This window comes from Belonocnema kinseyi, chromosome 2 (genome assembly GCF_010883055.1).
Source record: "Belonocnema kinseyi isolate 2016_QV_RU_SX_M_011 chromosome 2, B_treatae_v1, whole genome shotgun sequence".
Classification (NCBI taxonomy): domain Eukaryota; kingdom Metazoa; phylum Arthropoda; class Insecta; order Hymenoptera; family Cynipidae; genus Belonocnema; species Belonocnema kinseyi.
Window position 1 is genome coordinate 125,547,269 of NC_046658.1, and position 13,324 is coordinate 125,560,592.

General features: G+C 25.1%; 1 protein-coding gene across 2 annotated transcripts in view; it reads left to right on the forward strand.

Annotated features, from left to right (window-relative positions):
- The window catches only part of LOC117168159 (solute carrier organic anion transporter family member 4A1), a 55,615-nt gene that overhangs the window by 7,909 nt on the left and 34,382 nt on the right, over nucleotides 1–13,324 (forward strand). Inside the window, exon 1 of one of the 2 annotated variants that reach the window (XM_033353588.1) lies at nucleotides 8,759–8,986. The exons of the other annotated variant lie outside the window; for it this stretch is intronic. Coding sequence (XP_033209479.1) covers nucleotides 8,963–8,986 — 24 coding nt within the window. The 5' untranslated portion in view covers nucleotides 8,759–8,962. Of the gene's footprint in view, nucleotides 1–8,758; nucleotides 8,987–13,324 lie in introns of those variants that run through there. 2 annotated transcript variants of the gene reach the window in all.

A 13,324-nucleotide genomic window follows, 5' to 3' on the forward strand; every position in this document is an offset into this window, starting at 1 on the left:
TTAAATTTCTACAAAAAGTAAATTAATTTTCAGATCAAAAAGACGAATTTTAAAGTCGAGTGGCATTTTAAAATGTCACCCAAACTGTTAAATTTTCAAGCCACAAATACGTGCTTTCTACAAAACAACTGAATTTTCAACCGAACAATCCATTTAAAAAAAAAAGAAGAAATTTCTACTAAAAAAGACGAATTCTCGACAAAAGGCCGAATTTTCAAGAAATGGCATAAATTTTCAACCAAATCGTTAGATGTTCAACAAAAACGGTAATTGTAAACCGAAAAAGAGAATTCATTTTTAACCAGGCAATTAAATTTTTCATAAAAAAATATTAAATTTTTACCGAAAAAGATGAATTTTCAAACCAAAAAGACATATCTTCAACAAAGTAGGTGTATTTTCAAACCAAAAAAAAAGGAATTTTCACAAACAAAACAGTAGACTTTTTAACAGATAAGGATGACTTTTTGACAAAAAAGAATTAATTTTTAACCGAAAATATTTGCATTCTCTTATTGGGTAATATTAACTCAGTTCAAATTTAAGTGGAAAAATGAGAAGAATAGGAAAGGAATGTAAATCCTGCAATAAAACAATAATTTTTTTTTAGAAAAAGCAACCATTTAAGAAAAACGCCGTACTTAATGTATAAATGACCCCATTTTTGTTTATTTATTATTATTTTGTGAATCTATCACTGTTAGATTTAATATTAATACTAATATTACTATGCATATTTATCTATAATCTGTGGCTGCATCCGTCTTTATTAGAAGTACTCGCGGTTGCCCCGGAAATTGGCCAGGGGACAGGAAAACTGCAGAAAACCTTCTCCTGAGTTCAGCCGGTTTTTTGACAGTCGAGTTTGAAGACAGACATTCGATCATACACATCGAATGCACACAATCATCCTCAGCGTCAAACCTTCCATTCGACATTTGTTAAAACTCACTGACCCGCCCCCCCCCCCCATCCCCCAATCCATGCAAGACAGCATAAAGAAATCATTGACCACTCAAAAGACTAAGTAATTTATGCATCATCCCTTGGCTTTATTTTCTGATTTTTCAAACTTTTATTACCTTTAACATTAAAAAATAAAATATCAATACTCTTGTGCTTGGCGGGAATTTTGAACACGTATTTTTTATATTTGTTTTAAAGCCCAAGGGGGAAATAAAGCGCAATGAAACGAAATACCTCTCTGCATAGTTCTTTGTACTTGCCACGCGACCAATGGGAATTTTGATAGATTTAATAAAGATTCATGGCTTCCGTTTGCTCAGCATAAATTCAATGCTTCTCTTTTCGAAAGGGTCACGTGACTTATATTGAAAAGAACCATAGGAGGTCCTCGAGATTGCAGAGAATGTTTTTGACAATTTCAGATTACAAACTCAAATATTAATAGAAATAATAAATAAAATTATTCTAGAATCATATTTGTTTCTTATTATTTCTTATTATTTCTTATTTTAAATTCAATGCATAAATAATCCCTTTTAGTAAGAAAAATCATAGAAAACAGAATACGAATTAAGAAATAATAATCTAATACTTTGGGGCTGTTAAATTAAATTTTTTAATTACAATCTAAGAAATTATTGAAAACATTATAAATGAATGCAAATGATTTTCGCTGGAAATAAAAAATAAAGATTCAAAGAAGTCATGTTTCTAGAAATTTTCGGTTGTTTTAATTATTTCCACCGAAAATTTGCATTCTTGAACCAAAATCAACATCAAGAATCGCATTTTTAACAATTTTAGGTTATGTTAGTTTTTTGCACTGGAAATGAGAATTTTTAATAAGAAATGTTTAGGTTTTACAGGGTGATAATTTTTTAACAATTTTAGTATAGGTTAACTTTTACACAAAAAATTTGCATTTTAAAATAAAAATCATTATATTTTAAATCAATCAGATTGACCATTTTTAAACAGTTTCAGGTTATATTAATGTTTTTGAGATCAAACCGGTTTTTTAAACAAAAATTATTAGATTTCGAAGAAAATTTTTACAATTCTAAACAATTTTCTCTTTTGCTATGATATTGTGTTTCATCGGGAATTACTGGTATTTTTAAACAATTATCGTTACAAGCTTCATATGTTTCGCCAGAAATTGAAATTTCAATAAAAAATTAATTGATTTCAAGGAAGCTTCCGCGTTACAGAAAAATTTTAGGCTGCGTTAGTTTTACGTCGAAAATTGGTATTTTCAAACAAAAATCATTATTATTTGAACAAAATTTAAAATATTTGAACACTTTTTCTCACATGTTGGTGTTTTTTGTCAGAAATCGGCTTGAGGTTTTCAGCGGAAATCGGTTTAGATTTAGATTTGGGTTCGTTGGCGTTTTACACCAGATATTGGTACCTTCAGTAACAAATTATTGGAATTTAAAAAATTTCGAAATATTTTTGAATAATTTTATGTTATGTTCATCCTTTTCACCGAAATTCCGTATAGATTTTAGAAAAGATTTAACCAGTTAAATTAAATTTTTCAAATCATCTAATAAATGATCGAAAATATTATAAACGTTTTATGTTAGAACTTTTCGCTGGAAATAATTTTTTGCTGTTGTCATTTTAATATAATATCATGAAGTTTTGCAGAATACTTGAAGGGCGGCAGTACAGAACTAGATGACCAAAATTTTTATAGAAAAGAACTTTATGGCATTCAAAATTATTTAAAAAAGAAATTCCCTTTGCGATAAAAGAATATTTTTGAAATATATTGGACGTTAAAAAGGATTTCGAATTTGATTTAAATCTAATTTAAATTTGTTAAATTTCGTATGGAAAAAATTTAACAAAATTTTGGTTAAAATTTAGTTTTTCTCATAGGCAAATTAAAACTTAAAAAATCTTTATCAATATTTTCGATTTTCAACAATTTTAAGTTATGTTAGCGTTTTCCACCAGAAACAGGTATTTTATTTATAAAACTTACTTTTTGAAACAAAATTCATTCGATTTCGGACAAGATTTAAAATACTGAACAAATTTCTTTTAAATTATGATGAACAAAATTTCGAATGTTCAAAAATTTTAGATTATGATAGGGTTTATCATCAAATATATATTTATAATTTGTAATTAAAAAAATTTGTAATTAAAATAAAATAATTGTAATTTACATGTATATTTATTTTTTCAAATCATTAGATTTAAAAAAATACAATTTTTTAACAGTTATAGGTTACGCTAGCCGTTTCCACCTGAAATATTTACAATAAAAATTCTAGTTAACAATTTGGGAACAATGAAACCTCAAAAAATATTTACAATTATGAGCAATTTTCTGTAATTTTACGTTATTTTCGTGTTTTTGTCGAAAATTTTATTGGTTTTTTGTTATGAAAAATTATTGTAGGTTTCAAAGAATATTTACAATTTTTAATTTCTTAATTTTATGTTGGTGTGCTTCACCTTAATTAGGCATTTTTAAACAAAAATTATTAAAATTAAAAGGAGATTCATAATTATTTAACAATTTCAGAATACGTTGGTATTTTGCATTGAAAATTGGTCTTTTCAAACAAAAAATCATTATAATAATTTATACAATATTTAGAATCTTTTGTCAAATCAAAATTTAGCGGTTTTCACCGGAAATAACCATATTGATTTTAAAGTAGATTTACAATTTTGTAAAAATTTAGGGTTGTGTTACAATTTTTCTCAAAAAATATAATGTTTTAAAAAAATCATTAAATTTTTAAGAGGATTTACAATTTTGAAGCCTTTCTTAAAAAATGATGTTAGCTTTTGTTTGTCGAAAATTTGTATTTTTAATATAAAATATCATTGGATTTTCAAGATTATTATTTTTATTAAGATTATCATTTAGAATTATTGAATTCTCCATTTTCTAATAAAAAAAGCACTGGATATTTAAAGATTTTTGACGATATTTGAGCGATAATAAGGTGCCTTATTCTGCATAAATCGGTTACTTTGAAAAAATATTATTTGCCTTCAAAGAATACGTAAGAAATACGTATTACGTAAGAAATTTGTATTTTTGAAATAAAATATTTGATCGTTTATATGGGCGATTGCCGAAAAGTTGATCATTCTATATTTTGAGATTTTCAAAAACAAAAATATTTCCAAGCCGCCTAAAATACTTTTATTTTTATTCAGGGTTACTTAAGAGAGTATACAAATATGAATGTAGGAAGTTAACAAAAGTATTTTCGAGGCGAACGTTGCTAAAACGAGAAAATGTAAAAATATTTCTAAAATATTTGAATACATGTATAGGAAAAATTATTATTCTTACGATTTATTTCATTTTGTCTTCAGCATTTTTAACAATCCTCTCATTTAATAGTACGATAAATTAATATGAAGTAGTACCGGATATCTTCTGTTTAAAAAATATTATACAAAATAGTGATAATTATTTATATGCTATTTGGGATAAACGGTGATAAATCGATATTTAACTATACACAAATCTTGGTATGCATAAAATTTACAATTTTAGCGAGCATTATGAATATTTTGATTAACTATTTCCGAGTTCTGTTCTAAAATAGCAGTTAAGCGTCACTAGATAAAAAAACATGTGTGACAGACTTTGAACTGTTTAAAAAAATCCTCAACTCTGAAATAGTAAAATCTACTCTTCTTATCTTTTTTTAGCTTAGTAATTTTTCATTTTTAAATATTTGGTTTTGGCACGTTTCTTAAAATAAATTTTGCGTACATTAAAAAAAAATTACTAAAGATCTTCTAACATTTTTAAGCTTCACTAAACTGTGTACAATTATTGTGCAAAATTAATTATTAAGCACATAATTATTAAAGCACAATTAAGAAAAAAGTATTAATCATTTATTATTCATTTTTTTCTAATATATACTATGAAATACAACAATTTTGTATTAATGTAAGTTTCATATTTCAATTTAAAAATCGCGTCAGACAAAACAAATAATATCCAACCGACTAGTGCGCGTGTTTGTTTGCTATAGTAACAGTCAATATATGCAAGCATTTAGCTTTTTGTGCTTGTTTTACGCAACTTAAAAAAAATGTATAAGATGAATTTGTTGTTTAGTTGATTCCGAACCAATATATTAAGATTATTACATTTTGCAATTAGAAAAAGAAATGTATTTGTCTCTAATGAGCTGAAATTTCATTTCGATCTTAAATAATAATAAAAAAATTATTTATGATTAGTATCATTTTAGATTCCTAACATGTAGCACTGAAAAGTTTTCTTGTGGCAATACGAACAAATTCAACAATAAAAAAATTCACAAAATTTCTCAGCATTGTGAAAGTCGATAGAAATGTATTAAATATTTATTTTTTTAATTTCTTGTGCACGGAAAAAAACTTGTAACCATATTTTTGGGTAAAGTATATGAAGGTGAATAAACTCAGTCGAAAAAAAGTGAGAACACAATATTTTCGCCGAGATATATTTTTTAAAATAACAAATAATGCAATTTCGTTAACTTGTACCTAAAGTTGTGGAGAAAAAGTTTTTCATTTTTCATCCTATTTTAATAAACTAATTAAACACGTACACATTTTTGAATCTTAAACAGACATTTTTTCTATTTTTTACGGTTTCTAAAACATGAGGTATTGTCACACAAAACAAAAAAAATCTATTTACAAAAAATCCGCAAGTAATAAAAAAGTTTCCATTTTTTTATAAAGGTCATGGAGGTGAAAACCCTTAGACAAAAAAATTAAGAAAATTTGTTTTTGTCGAAATATCATGTTTAAAATAATGATAGATTCCGTTTGAAAAAATTGGTTGAAAATTCAACTATTTTTTTTTAATTTGTCTTTTTGAGTGTAAAATTCAACTCTTTTCATAGAACATTAAAATTTCTGAAAATTTGTCTTTTTGATTTTAGAGGTCATCTTTTTTAATAGAAATGTTGCATCTTTCTTGAAAAAAAGCAAATGTTGCGTTGAAAATTCAACTCTTTCCTAGAAAATTTACTTTTTGTTCAAAATTAGTATTTATGTGTTTGAAGGTCAATTTAAAGAAACCATGTCGAATAGGAACAAATGTTTTCTAAATTTGCTATTTTTTTTTTTTAATTTCTACACGAGTATTTTGTACATGAATATTTAGCATAATATAATACAGTATAATACTTTCTACTGGGATATTTTCTTAATGAATATTTTCTGCATTATTATTTTTTTAAACAAATGTCTTCTACATTTTTATTTTCGAAATTGTTATTTTTTCAACATGAATATTTTTGTTACATAAATACTTTCTACATGAATATTGTCTACATAAATATTTTTTTTACATAAATACTTTCTATATGAATATTTCCTACATGAATATTTTCTACATGAATATTTTATACGTGAATATTTTCTACATGAATATTTTATGCATAAATATTTTCTACATAATTAAATTATTTTTCTACGTTTCAATATAAATCTTTTTGGATGAAAATTCAACTCTTTTTTGGAAATTTGTATTTATGATTTAAAAATTTACATGTTTTAGTAGAATTTTCAATTTGTCTTGGACAAAAATGTAACTATTTATTTAAATATTGGACAATCTTGTTAGAAAGTCATACTTTTTGGTTGAAAATTATACTATCTAGCAGAAAAATAAACCTATTGTTTACAATTCTTATGTTGCTGCTTTAAAGTGAACTGGAATCTTCTTCGGATGAAAATTTAACTGCTTTTTTAAATTCATCTCTTTACACATTCATATTTTGGACGTGAAAAGTCAATTGAAATAGTTTTTAACAGAAAATTCAACTCTTTTTTTTAAATTCACATTTTTTATTTGAAATTTCATCTGATTTAGTAGAAATTCCATTTTTTAAATAAAATGCTCTTTTTAAGTTAAACATTAGTTTTCTCTGCTTGATTATTAAAAATGTAACTTTTCGATGTTTGAAGATTGATCTTTTGTAGTTGAAAATTCTCCCTTTTTAGGAAAAATAATTTTCTTAGTATGAAATTTAATTTTTTTGGGTAAGAATGAATTAGTTTTCTGGAAAATTAATTTTTTGCTGTAAAGTGATATTTTTGTTTTAAAATTCCATTTTTCTAGAGGAAATTCATCTTGTGGCTTGAAGGTTTAACAATTTAGATACACTTTCATTTCTTTCTTGAGCGAAAAATCTTTATTTCTTGAAAATTCTCATTTTTGTTATGAAAATTCTTTTATGTTAAAAATTTAATTCTTTTCTTGAAAATTTAAGTATTTTGTTAAAAAATCATCTTTGATCGTAGAAAACACTTTTTTTATGATAATAAATTAACAAATTTCAAATTTTTTTTCTTTTCCTAATTTTTTATTCTGTTTAAATAAGATTCTATGTTAAAATTGTTAAAGATAAAAGTGCTGGTATTTGAATATTTATGATAAAGTAAAATGTAAAATCAGTGCAGGAAAAACCAGGGAATTTTTATTATTCGTTTACGTAATTTAAGTACGCCACCTAAGTGATTCTTGTTTTAATAATTGTAAATAATTTTCAACGGAAACCTTACGCAGGAAATTTTTTAACTGTGTCATTATATTTCAAAAAAGAATATCATTTCACGATTGACAAGGTAGAAAATTGTTTAAATAATTACCGAATATCCTCAAAAAATATATTACTTCAAACAATCATTATCTAGGGCTCCAGAAAATTTAAGTTTTAATTATTTTAAGAGAAAAAATTGTTTAAATAATTGCCAAATATGTTAAAAAGGAAATACTACCCTTCAGATTCATCAACTTTATATAATTTATCCCGAAAGATAATAACTTTTAAAGATTTACATAAGAAATAATTTTTGAAACAATTCGAAATTATTTAAAAAATACTTGGAAAATCTTCAATTATCAATTAAAAATTATTTATGCAGAACAAATTAGAAAAATACCGTCTTCGGTATGAATTTGAGGTTTAAACTACTATTTTACATTTTTTGGGGCATTTTCCGGGCACAATAAAAGAGAACTACGGGTTCAAAATTAAAAGTTATTGGGTGCAAATTATTCCTTGAACATTTCTTAAGAGATGAATATACTTTAATACACAAAAAGTTGATAACAAGTGCTTAATTTCAAAAGTCCGATTGTACGGGTTAACGTTAAAAAAAAACAGATTTTCTTTTTCCACTTAACGAAAAATAGGGGGGGGGGGGTGATCACAAAAAATTGAGGGCCTAATTTTAGTGCCACCATTGTGTAGAGTGTAGATTATAGGCTAACAATTGATTTTTAAACAAAAACCTGCTTTGCCCCTCTATGCCTTGGGGTGAATGAAAAAGTCATGAATGAAAATATTTATTCCCTTATTCTTCATCTTTATTTTTCTGAATGCAACAGCTAGCAAGTTTAGTGAGAAAAATTAAACATGGGGTTAATTTTCTGGGGTAGAAATGGGGTGAAAAAATCGAGTGAGAAAAAAAGAGAGAAAAAATACATATATAGCTATATCTATATATATAGCCATATGTATATCTATAGTCTAGTCGCTCTCAGTTATCCTCCTCAGTCGCGTGTTTCACGCGGCCGTGAACGGATCTGAAATTGTTGTCATTTTTTTATATCTTCATTCCATGAAATCTTCTCAAAAAGAGAGAATTTTTATATTCAAAAATTATAAATTTTTCTAAAGAGATTTCAGTGAAATTTTTAAAAGTGATTTCAGTTTAAATAAAAAGTGAATAAAATTAAAAGTCTTGTGTCTATAAATAAATAAAGTGAATGTGAATATTTATAATTAATTGTGTATAAACAATAAAAACAAAGTGTTTTTGAAAAAGTTTGAGAATCACTTTTTCAGGGAAATTTTTGAGGGATTTTAGGTGGTAGTGTTCAATGGATGTTAAAAATGTCTGGGCTTTATGGTCTCTAAGCTTTGAGAGAAAAGTTACTTTTCAGACTTTTTACTCTTCGCAACAGTCAAGAGCTGGTGATCATCACGGATAAAGAATGCGAGACAAATTCGCATTCAGCGTAAGTCTCTGATGCTTTTAATTGCATCCGTTTTGCATATGCAAAAAATTTCAGGGAATATACTTCACAGACAATATACAGACATTCCATAAATATTAACAAAAAAACAGTGTGAACTATAAAAAAAAATTAATTACAAAATTCTTAATAGTGAAGCAGGCTTATAATTAAAAAGATTTATAATTTAAGGAAAGAGAGATGTTTGATATAACCAACAATATTATCCCAGTGGAAACAAACGTTGAAAGAACCTCATTAGAACGGCTCAAAAAAGTCTTAAGTCAGTCCAAAGAACGTTCCTTAAACATGCAATGTTCCAGAGATGCTTTAAGGGCGTATTTGGAAAATTAAATGTTTTCAGAGCACTATTTGGCCTGACTTAAGACGGTTTCTTCTACTCTTAAGTTAAAAATTAATTAAATTTTAATATGAAATGCTTACTCTGACTAAAAATACTATTATTGAGTTTTCTAAAATAAATTTTACATAATTGGATTTTCAACAATTTAATTTTGAATCGAAAAGATTAATTTTTTACCCGAAAAGACGAATTTTCAAAAAAAAATACTTAAAAATTAAAAATTCTACTAAACAGTTAAATTTTCAATTAAAATGCATAAATTTGCAATCAGAAATGGAATCGTTAAGGTTTTATTTAAAACATCAGTAAATATTGAAAGATAACAACACATTTTAACAGGATATATAATTTTTTTAAACAAATAATTTACTTTTCAAAAAATAATATAAATTCTCAACCAAAAATGGAAAAGTTAAATTTTAATTTAAAAAAATAATTTTCGACACAGACAAAAACGAATTTAAAAAAAAATAGTTCAGTTTTTGAGTAAAAAGATTAATTTCCAAAATAAATAAGACAAATATTAAACAAAATACATGAATTTACAACATAATTGTTGAATTTTAAACTGAAAAAGATCAATTTAGGACCAAAAATGGAATATTTAAAATTTCAGTTAAACAAATTAATTAAAAAATAGGAATTTTCATCAAAATAGTGAAATTTCTAAACAAGGAAATGAGTTTCAACTAAAATAATTAATCTGCAAGAACTAAAGAACTATTTGTTAACCTGAAAAATGAATATTCAACTAAAATAATAAATCTTCAACAACAATAAATTATTATTTTTTAAAGTAGTTCAACTTAAAACAAAGAATATAAATTGCCAACCAGTAAGACTTAATTTTCAACCAAGAAAATTAACTCTTAACCAAATAAGACGAATTTTGACAAAAAACATGAATTTTTAAACAAAATACATTAATTTTTATCTAAATAGTTGAATTTTCAACTCAGAAAGATTAACTCACAACTAAAATAGAATGATTACCTTTACAGTCAAACAAATAAATTTTCAAACAAATTTCACCAGTGTAGTTTGTAGTAAGTAGTTAGTATTTCAACCCATAAGATAAATATTCAACTGAAATTATGAATCTTTAACAACAAAAAATGAATTGTTAAGGAATTAATTCAGCTCACAACTGAGTAGTTGAATTTTCAACCAATAAGGCTTAATTTTCTACCACAAAAGATGAATTTTTAACAAAATACATACATTTTTATCCAAATAGTTGAATTTTCAACTCAGAAAGGTCAATTGCAACTAAAAATGGAATAGTTACATTTTTAATGAAACAAATTAATTTAAAAAAAAAGAGATTTCATCAAAGTAGGTTAATATTCGATCAAAGAGATAAAATTTCGACTAAAATGATCATTTTCAACAAAAATAAAGCAAATTTTAATCAAAATAGTTCAATTTTAAACGAATGGAATAAATTTTCAACTAAAAAGATAAATCTTCAACAACAACAAAATAAATTTTCAATAAAATAGTTCAATTTTCCACCAAAGGGAAGAATGTTCAATTAAAATAATGAATATTCTACAACAGAAACTGAATTTTTAAGAAAGTATTTCAGCGAAGTAACTTACAGCGAAGCAGTAGAATTTAAAATAAAAAGCTTAATTTTTAACCAAGAAGATTAGTTTTCCATCAAAGAAGACCAATTTTTAACAAAATACATACATTTTCAACCAAATATTAAATTTTTCTAATTGAAATAGATCTGAAACTGAATTTTCAACAATATATAATAAATCCTCAACCAAAGAGATAAATATTCAACTAAGATGATAAATCTTCAACAACCAAAAATGAATTTAAAAAAAAAAGTAGTTTAATTTACAACTAAGTAGTTGAATTTTTAACCAATAAAACTTAATTTTCTACCAAGAAGATTAGTTTTCTACAAAAAAAAAGAATATTCAACAAAATACATGTACAAATTTTCAAACAAAATACATCAATTTGCAACTAAGAAAGATAAATTATTAACCAAAAATGGGACAGTTAATCAGTTAGTTCAATTTCCAACTAAGAAAGATAAATTTTCAATAGAAAATGGAGCAGTTAAATTTTTAGTTGAAGAAAACAATTTTCAAACAAAAAAACAAAGAATTTTCAACCATAGCGATGAGTTTTCAACTAAAACCATAAAGCTTTAACCAAAACAGTGAATTACAACCAAAAAATACGAATTTTCTAAGAAATAGTTGAATCCTTAACCAAACCGTTGAATTTTAAACTAGAAATATTAGTTTACGGACAAAAAAGGAAATAGTTAAATTTTCAGTTTGACAAATTAATAAACAAAATACATAAATTTGCAACCAAATAATTTAATTTTCAACTAAAAAAGATTAGTATACAGCCAAAAACGGAATAGTTACATTTTCAGTGAAACAAATTAATTTTCAACAAAGAAAAAAAACGTTATCAAAATAGTTAAATTTTCAACCGAAGAGATGAATTTTAAATTAAAATAATAATTATTGAACAAAAAAATAATTTTCAAGAGAATAGTTTAATTTGAAACCAAAGAGATGAATACCAAATAATTAATCTTTAACCACTTAATTTGTAAAAACAAATTAAGTGAAGAAAATAACGAATACTGAAACTTACTATACAAATTGTGTTCTTGCTCAAGTTATCTTAATTTTATGTCAGAGCGACCGTCTCAAAAAACTAACGCTACACTGCAATTATTATTATTAATTCTCGAGTGGAATTACTCATTATCCGCCGCAACTCAATTTTTAAGAAAATTTTTGTGTATAAAAAAAGAAATTCTAAAATCAAGAAATATAGGGTTAAAGGAATGTTATGCCCTTAGGAAAAGTATTTGTCGGAGAATCGTAATTCCATCTTAATTAGGTCGTAGTCCTTCCGAAATGCTTCTAAAATTAGGATAACAAAAATTAATGGCCGGGTTTCAAGGAGCTATATTAAGATGTAATGCCACATAAATTATTACCCACGTAAAGAGGGTAATTAAGGAGAGAAAGGGACTTCGTTAATTGAAGTATTGTTTTGTAGTGGAATTCGAAAAATCAATAAAGAAATAAAATTGAAATTTATGATCAGGAATTTCTTCTAAAAAAGGATAAATACAAAATTCATGATTTCTAAATTCTTATCATTGTTCTTCATTTTATTTCCTTAAGTATTATATTATTTCCTACACTTTATCATTCTTATGTTCGTTAAACCGAAAACTGCAGGCTCATTTTTAGTTGTGATTTACCTCCATTAACTTCTTTGAAAAATGACATGAGTGAAATATATAGTCGGAAAAAACCGGTCCCTTTGGGATTAGATCCTTCGGGAAAATGAGATATGTGAACAAATAGGACCCTAATGGCTAATATCCATGACGCCCCTAAAGTCACAGGTACTATAATTTTATTCTTGACGTAAATTTGTTTTCTATATAATGTTCCATAAGGCTTACAGTTTAGAAAAACTTATATTTTATCAATATTTTCAGTAAACATTATTTTAGATAATGTTCTAATAATTTTATTTTACTGAATTTAAAAAAAATCGAATCCGCCAAAGAGATTTTTTTTAGTTTTAAGTAGATATTTCAAGGAAAAAAACAACTTTTTTATCTCTCCTGATTCAATTGAAAAGTCTAAATCATGTAATAAGTTTCTTAAAAAATCTTTTTGATAAAACGGGGTTTTAACTTATTTGAATGTTTTTTGCGAAAATTTATCTAACTGCATAACCTGTTTAAAATTTACTATAAGGAAGAATTAATTGAAAATTTCAGAAACCAAAATATGTATATACAAAAGTCAGCCTCAAATAAAAGAACTGAAAAGTTATTTCTGATGTTATCAAAAATTTATTTTTCCTACATTTAGAAAAGTATTATCATAGGTCAGGAAGTTTAAATAGTAATTTTTAGAGATCGAAGGATGTTTTATTTCCTTTTAAGAATTTTATAAGATAAAAAAGGT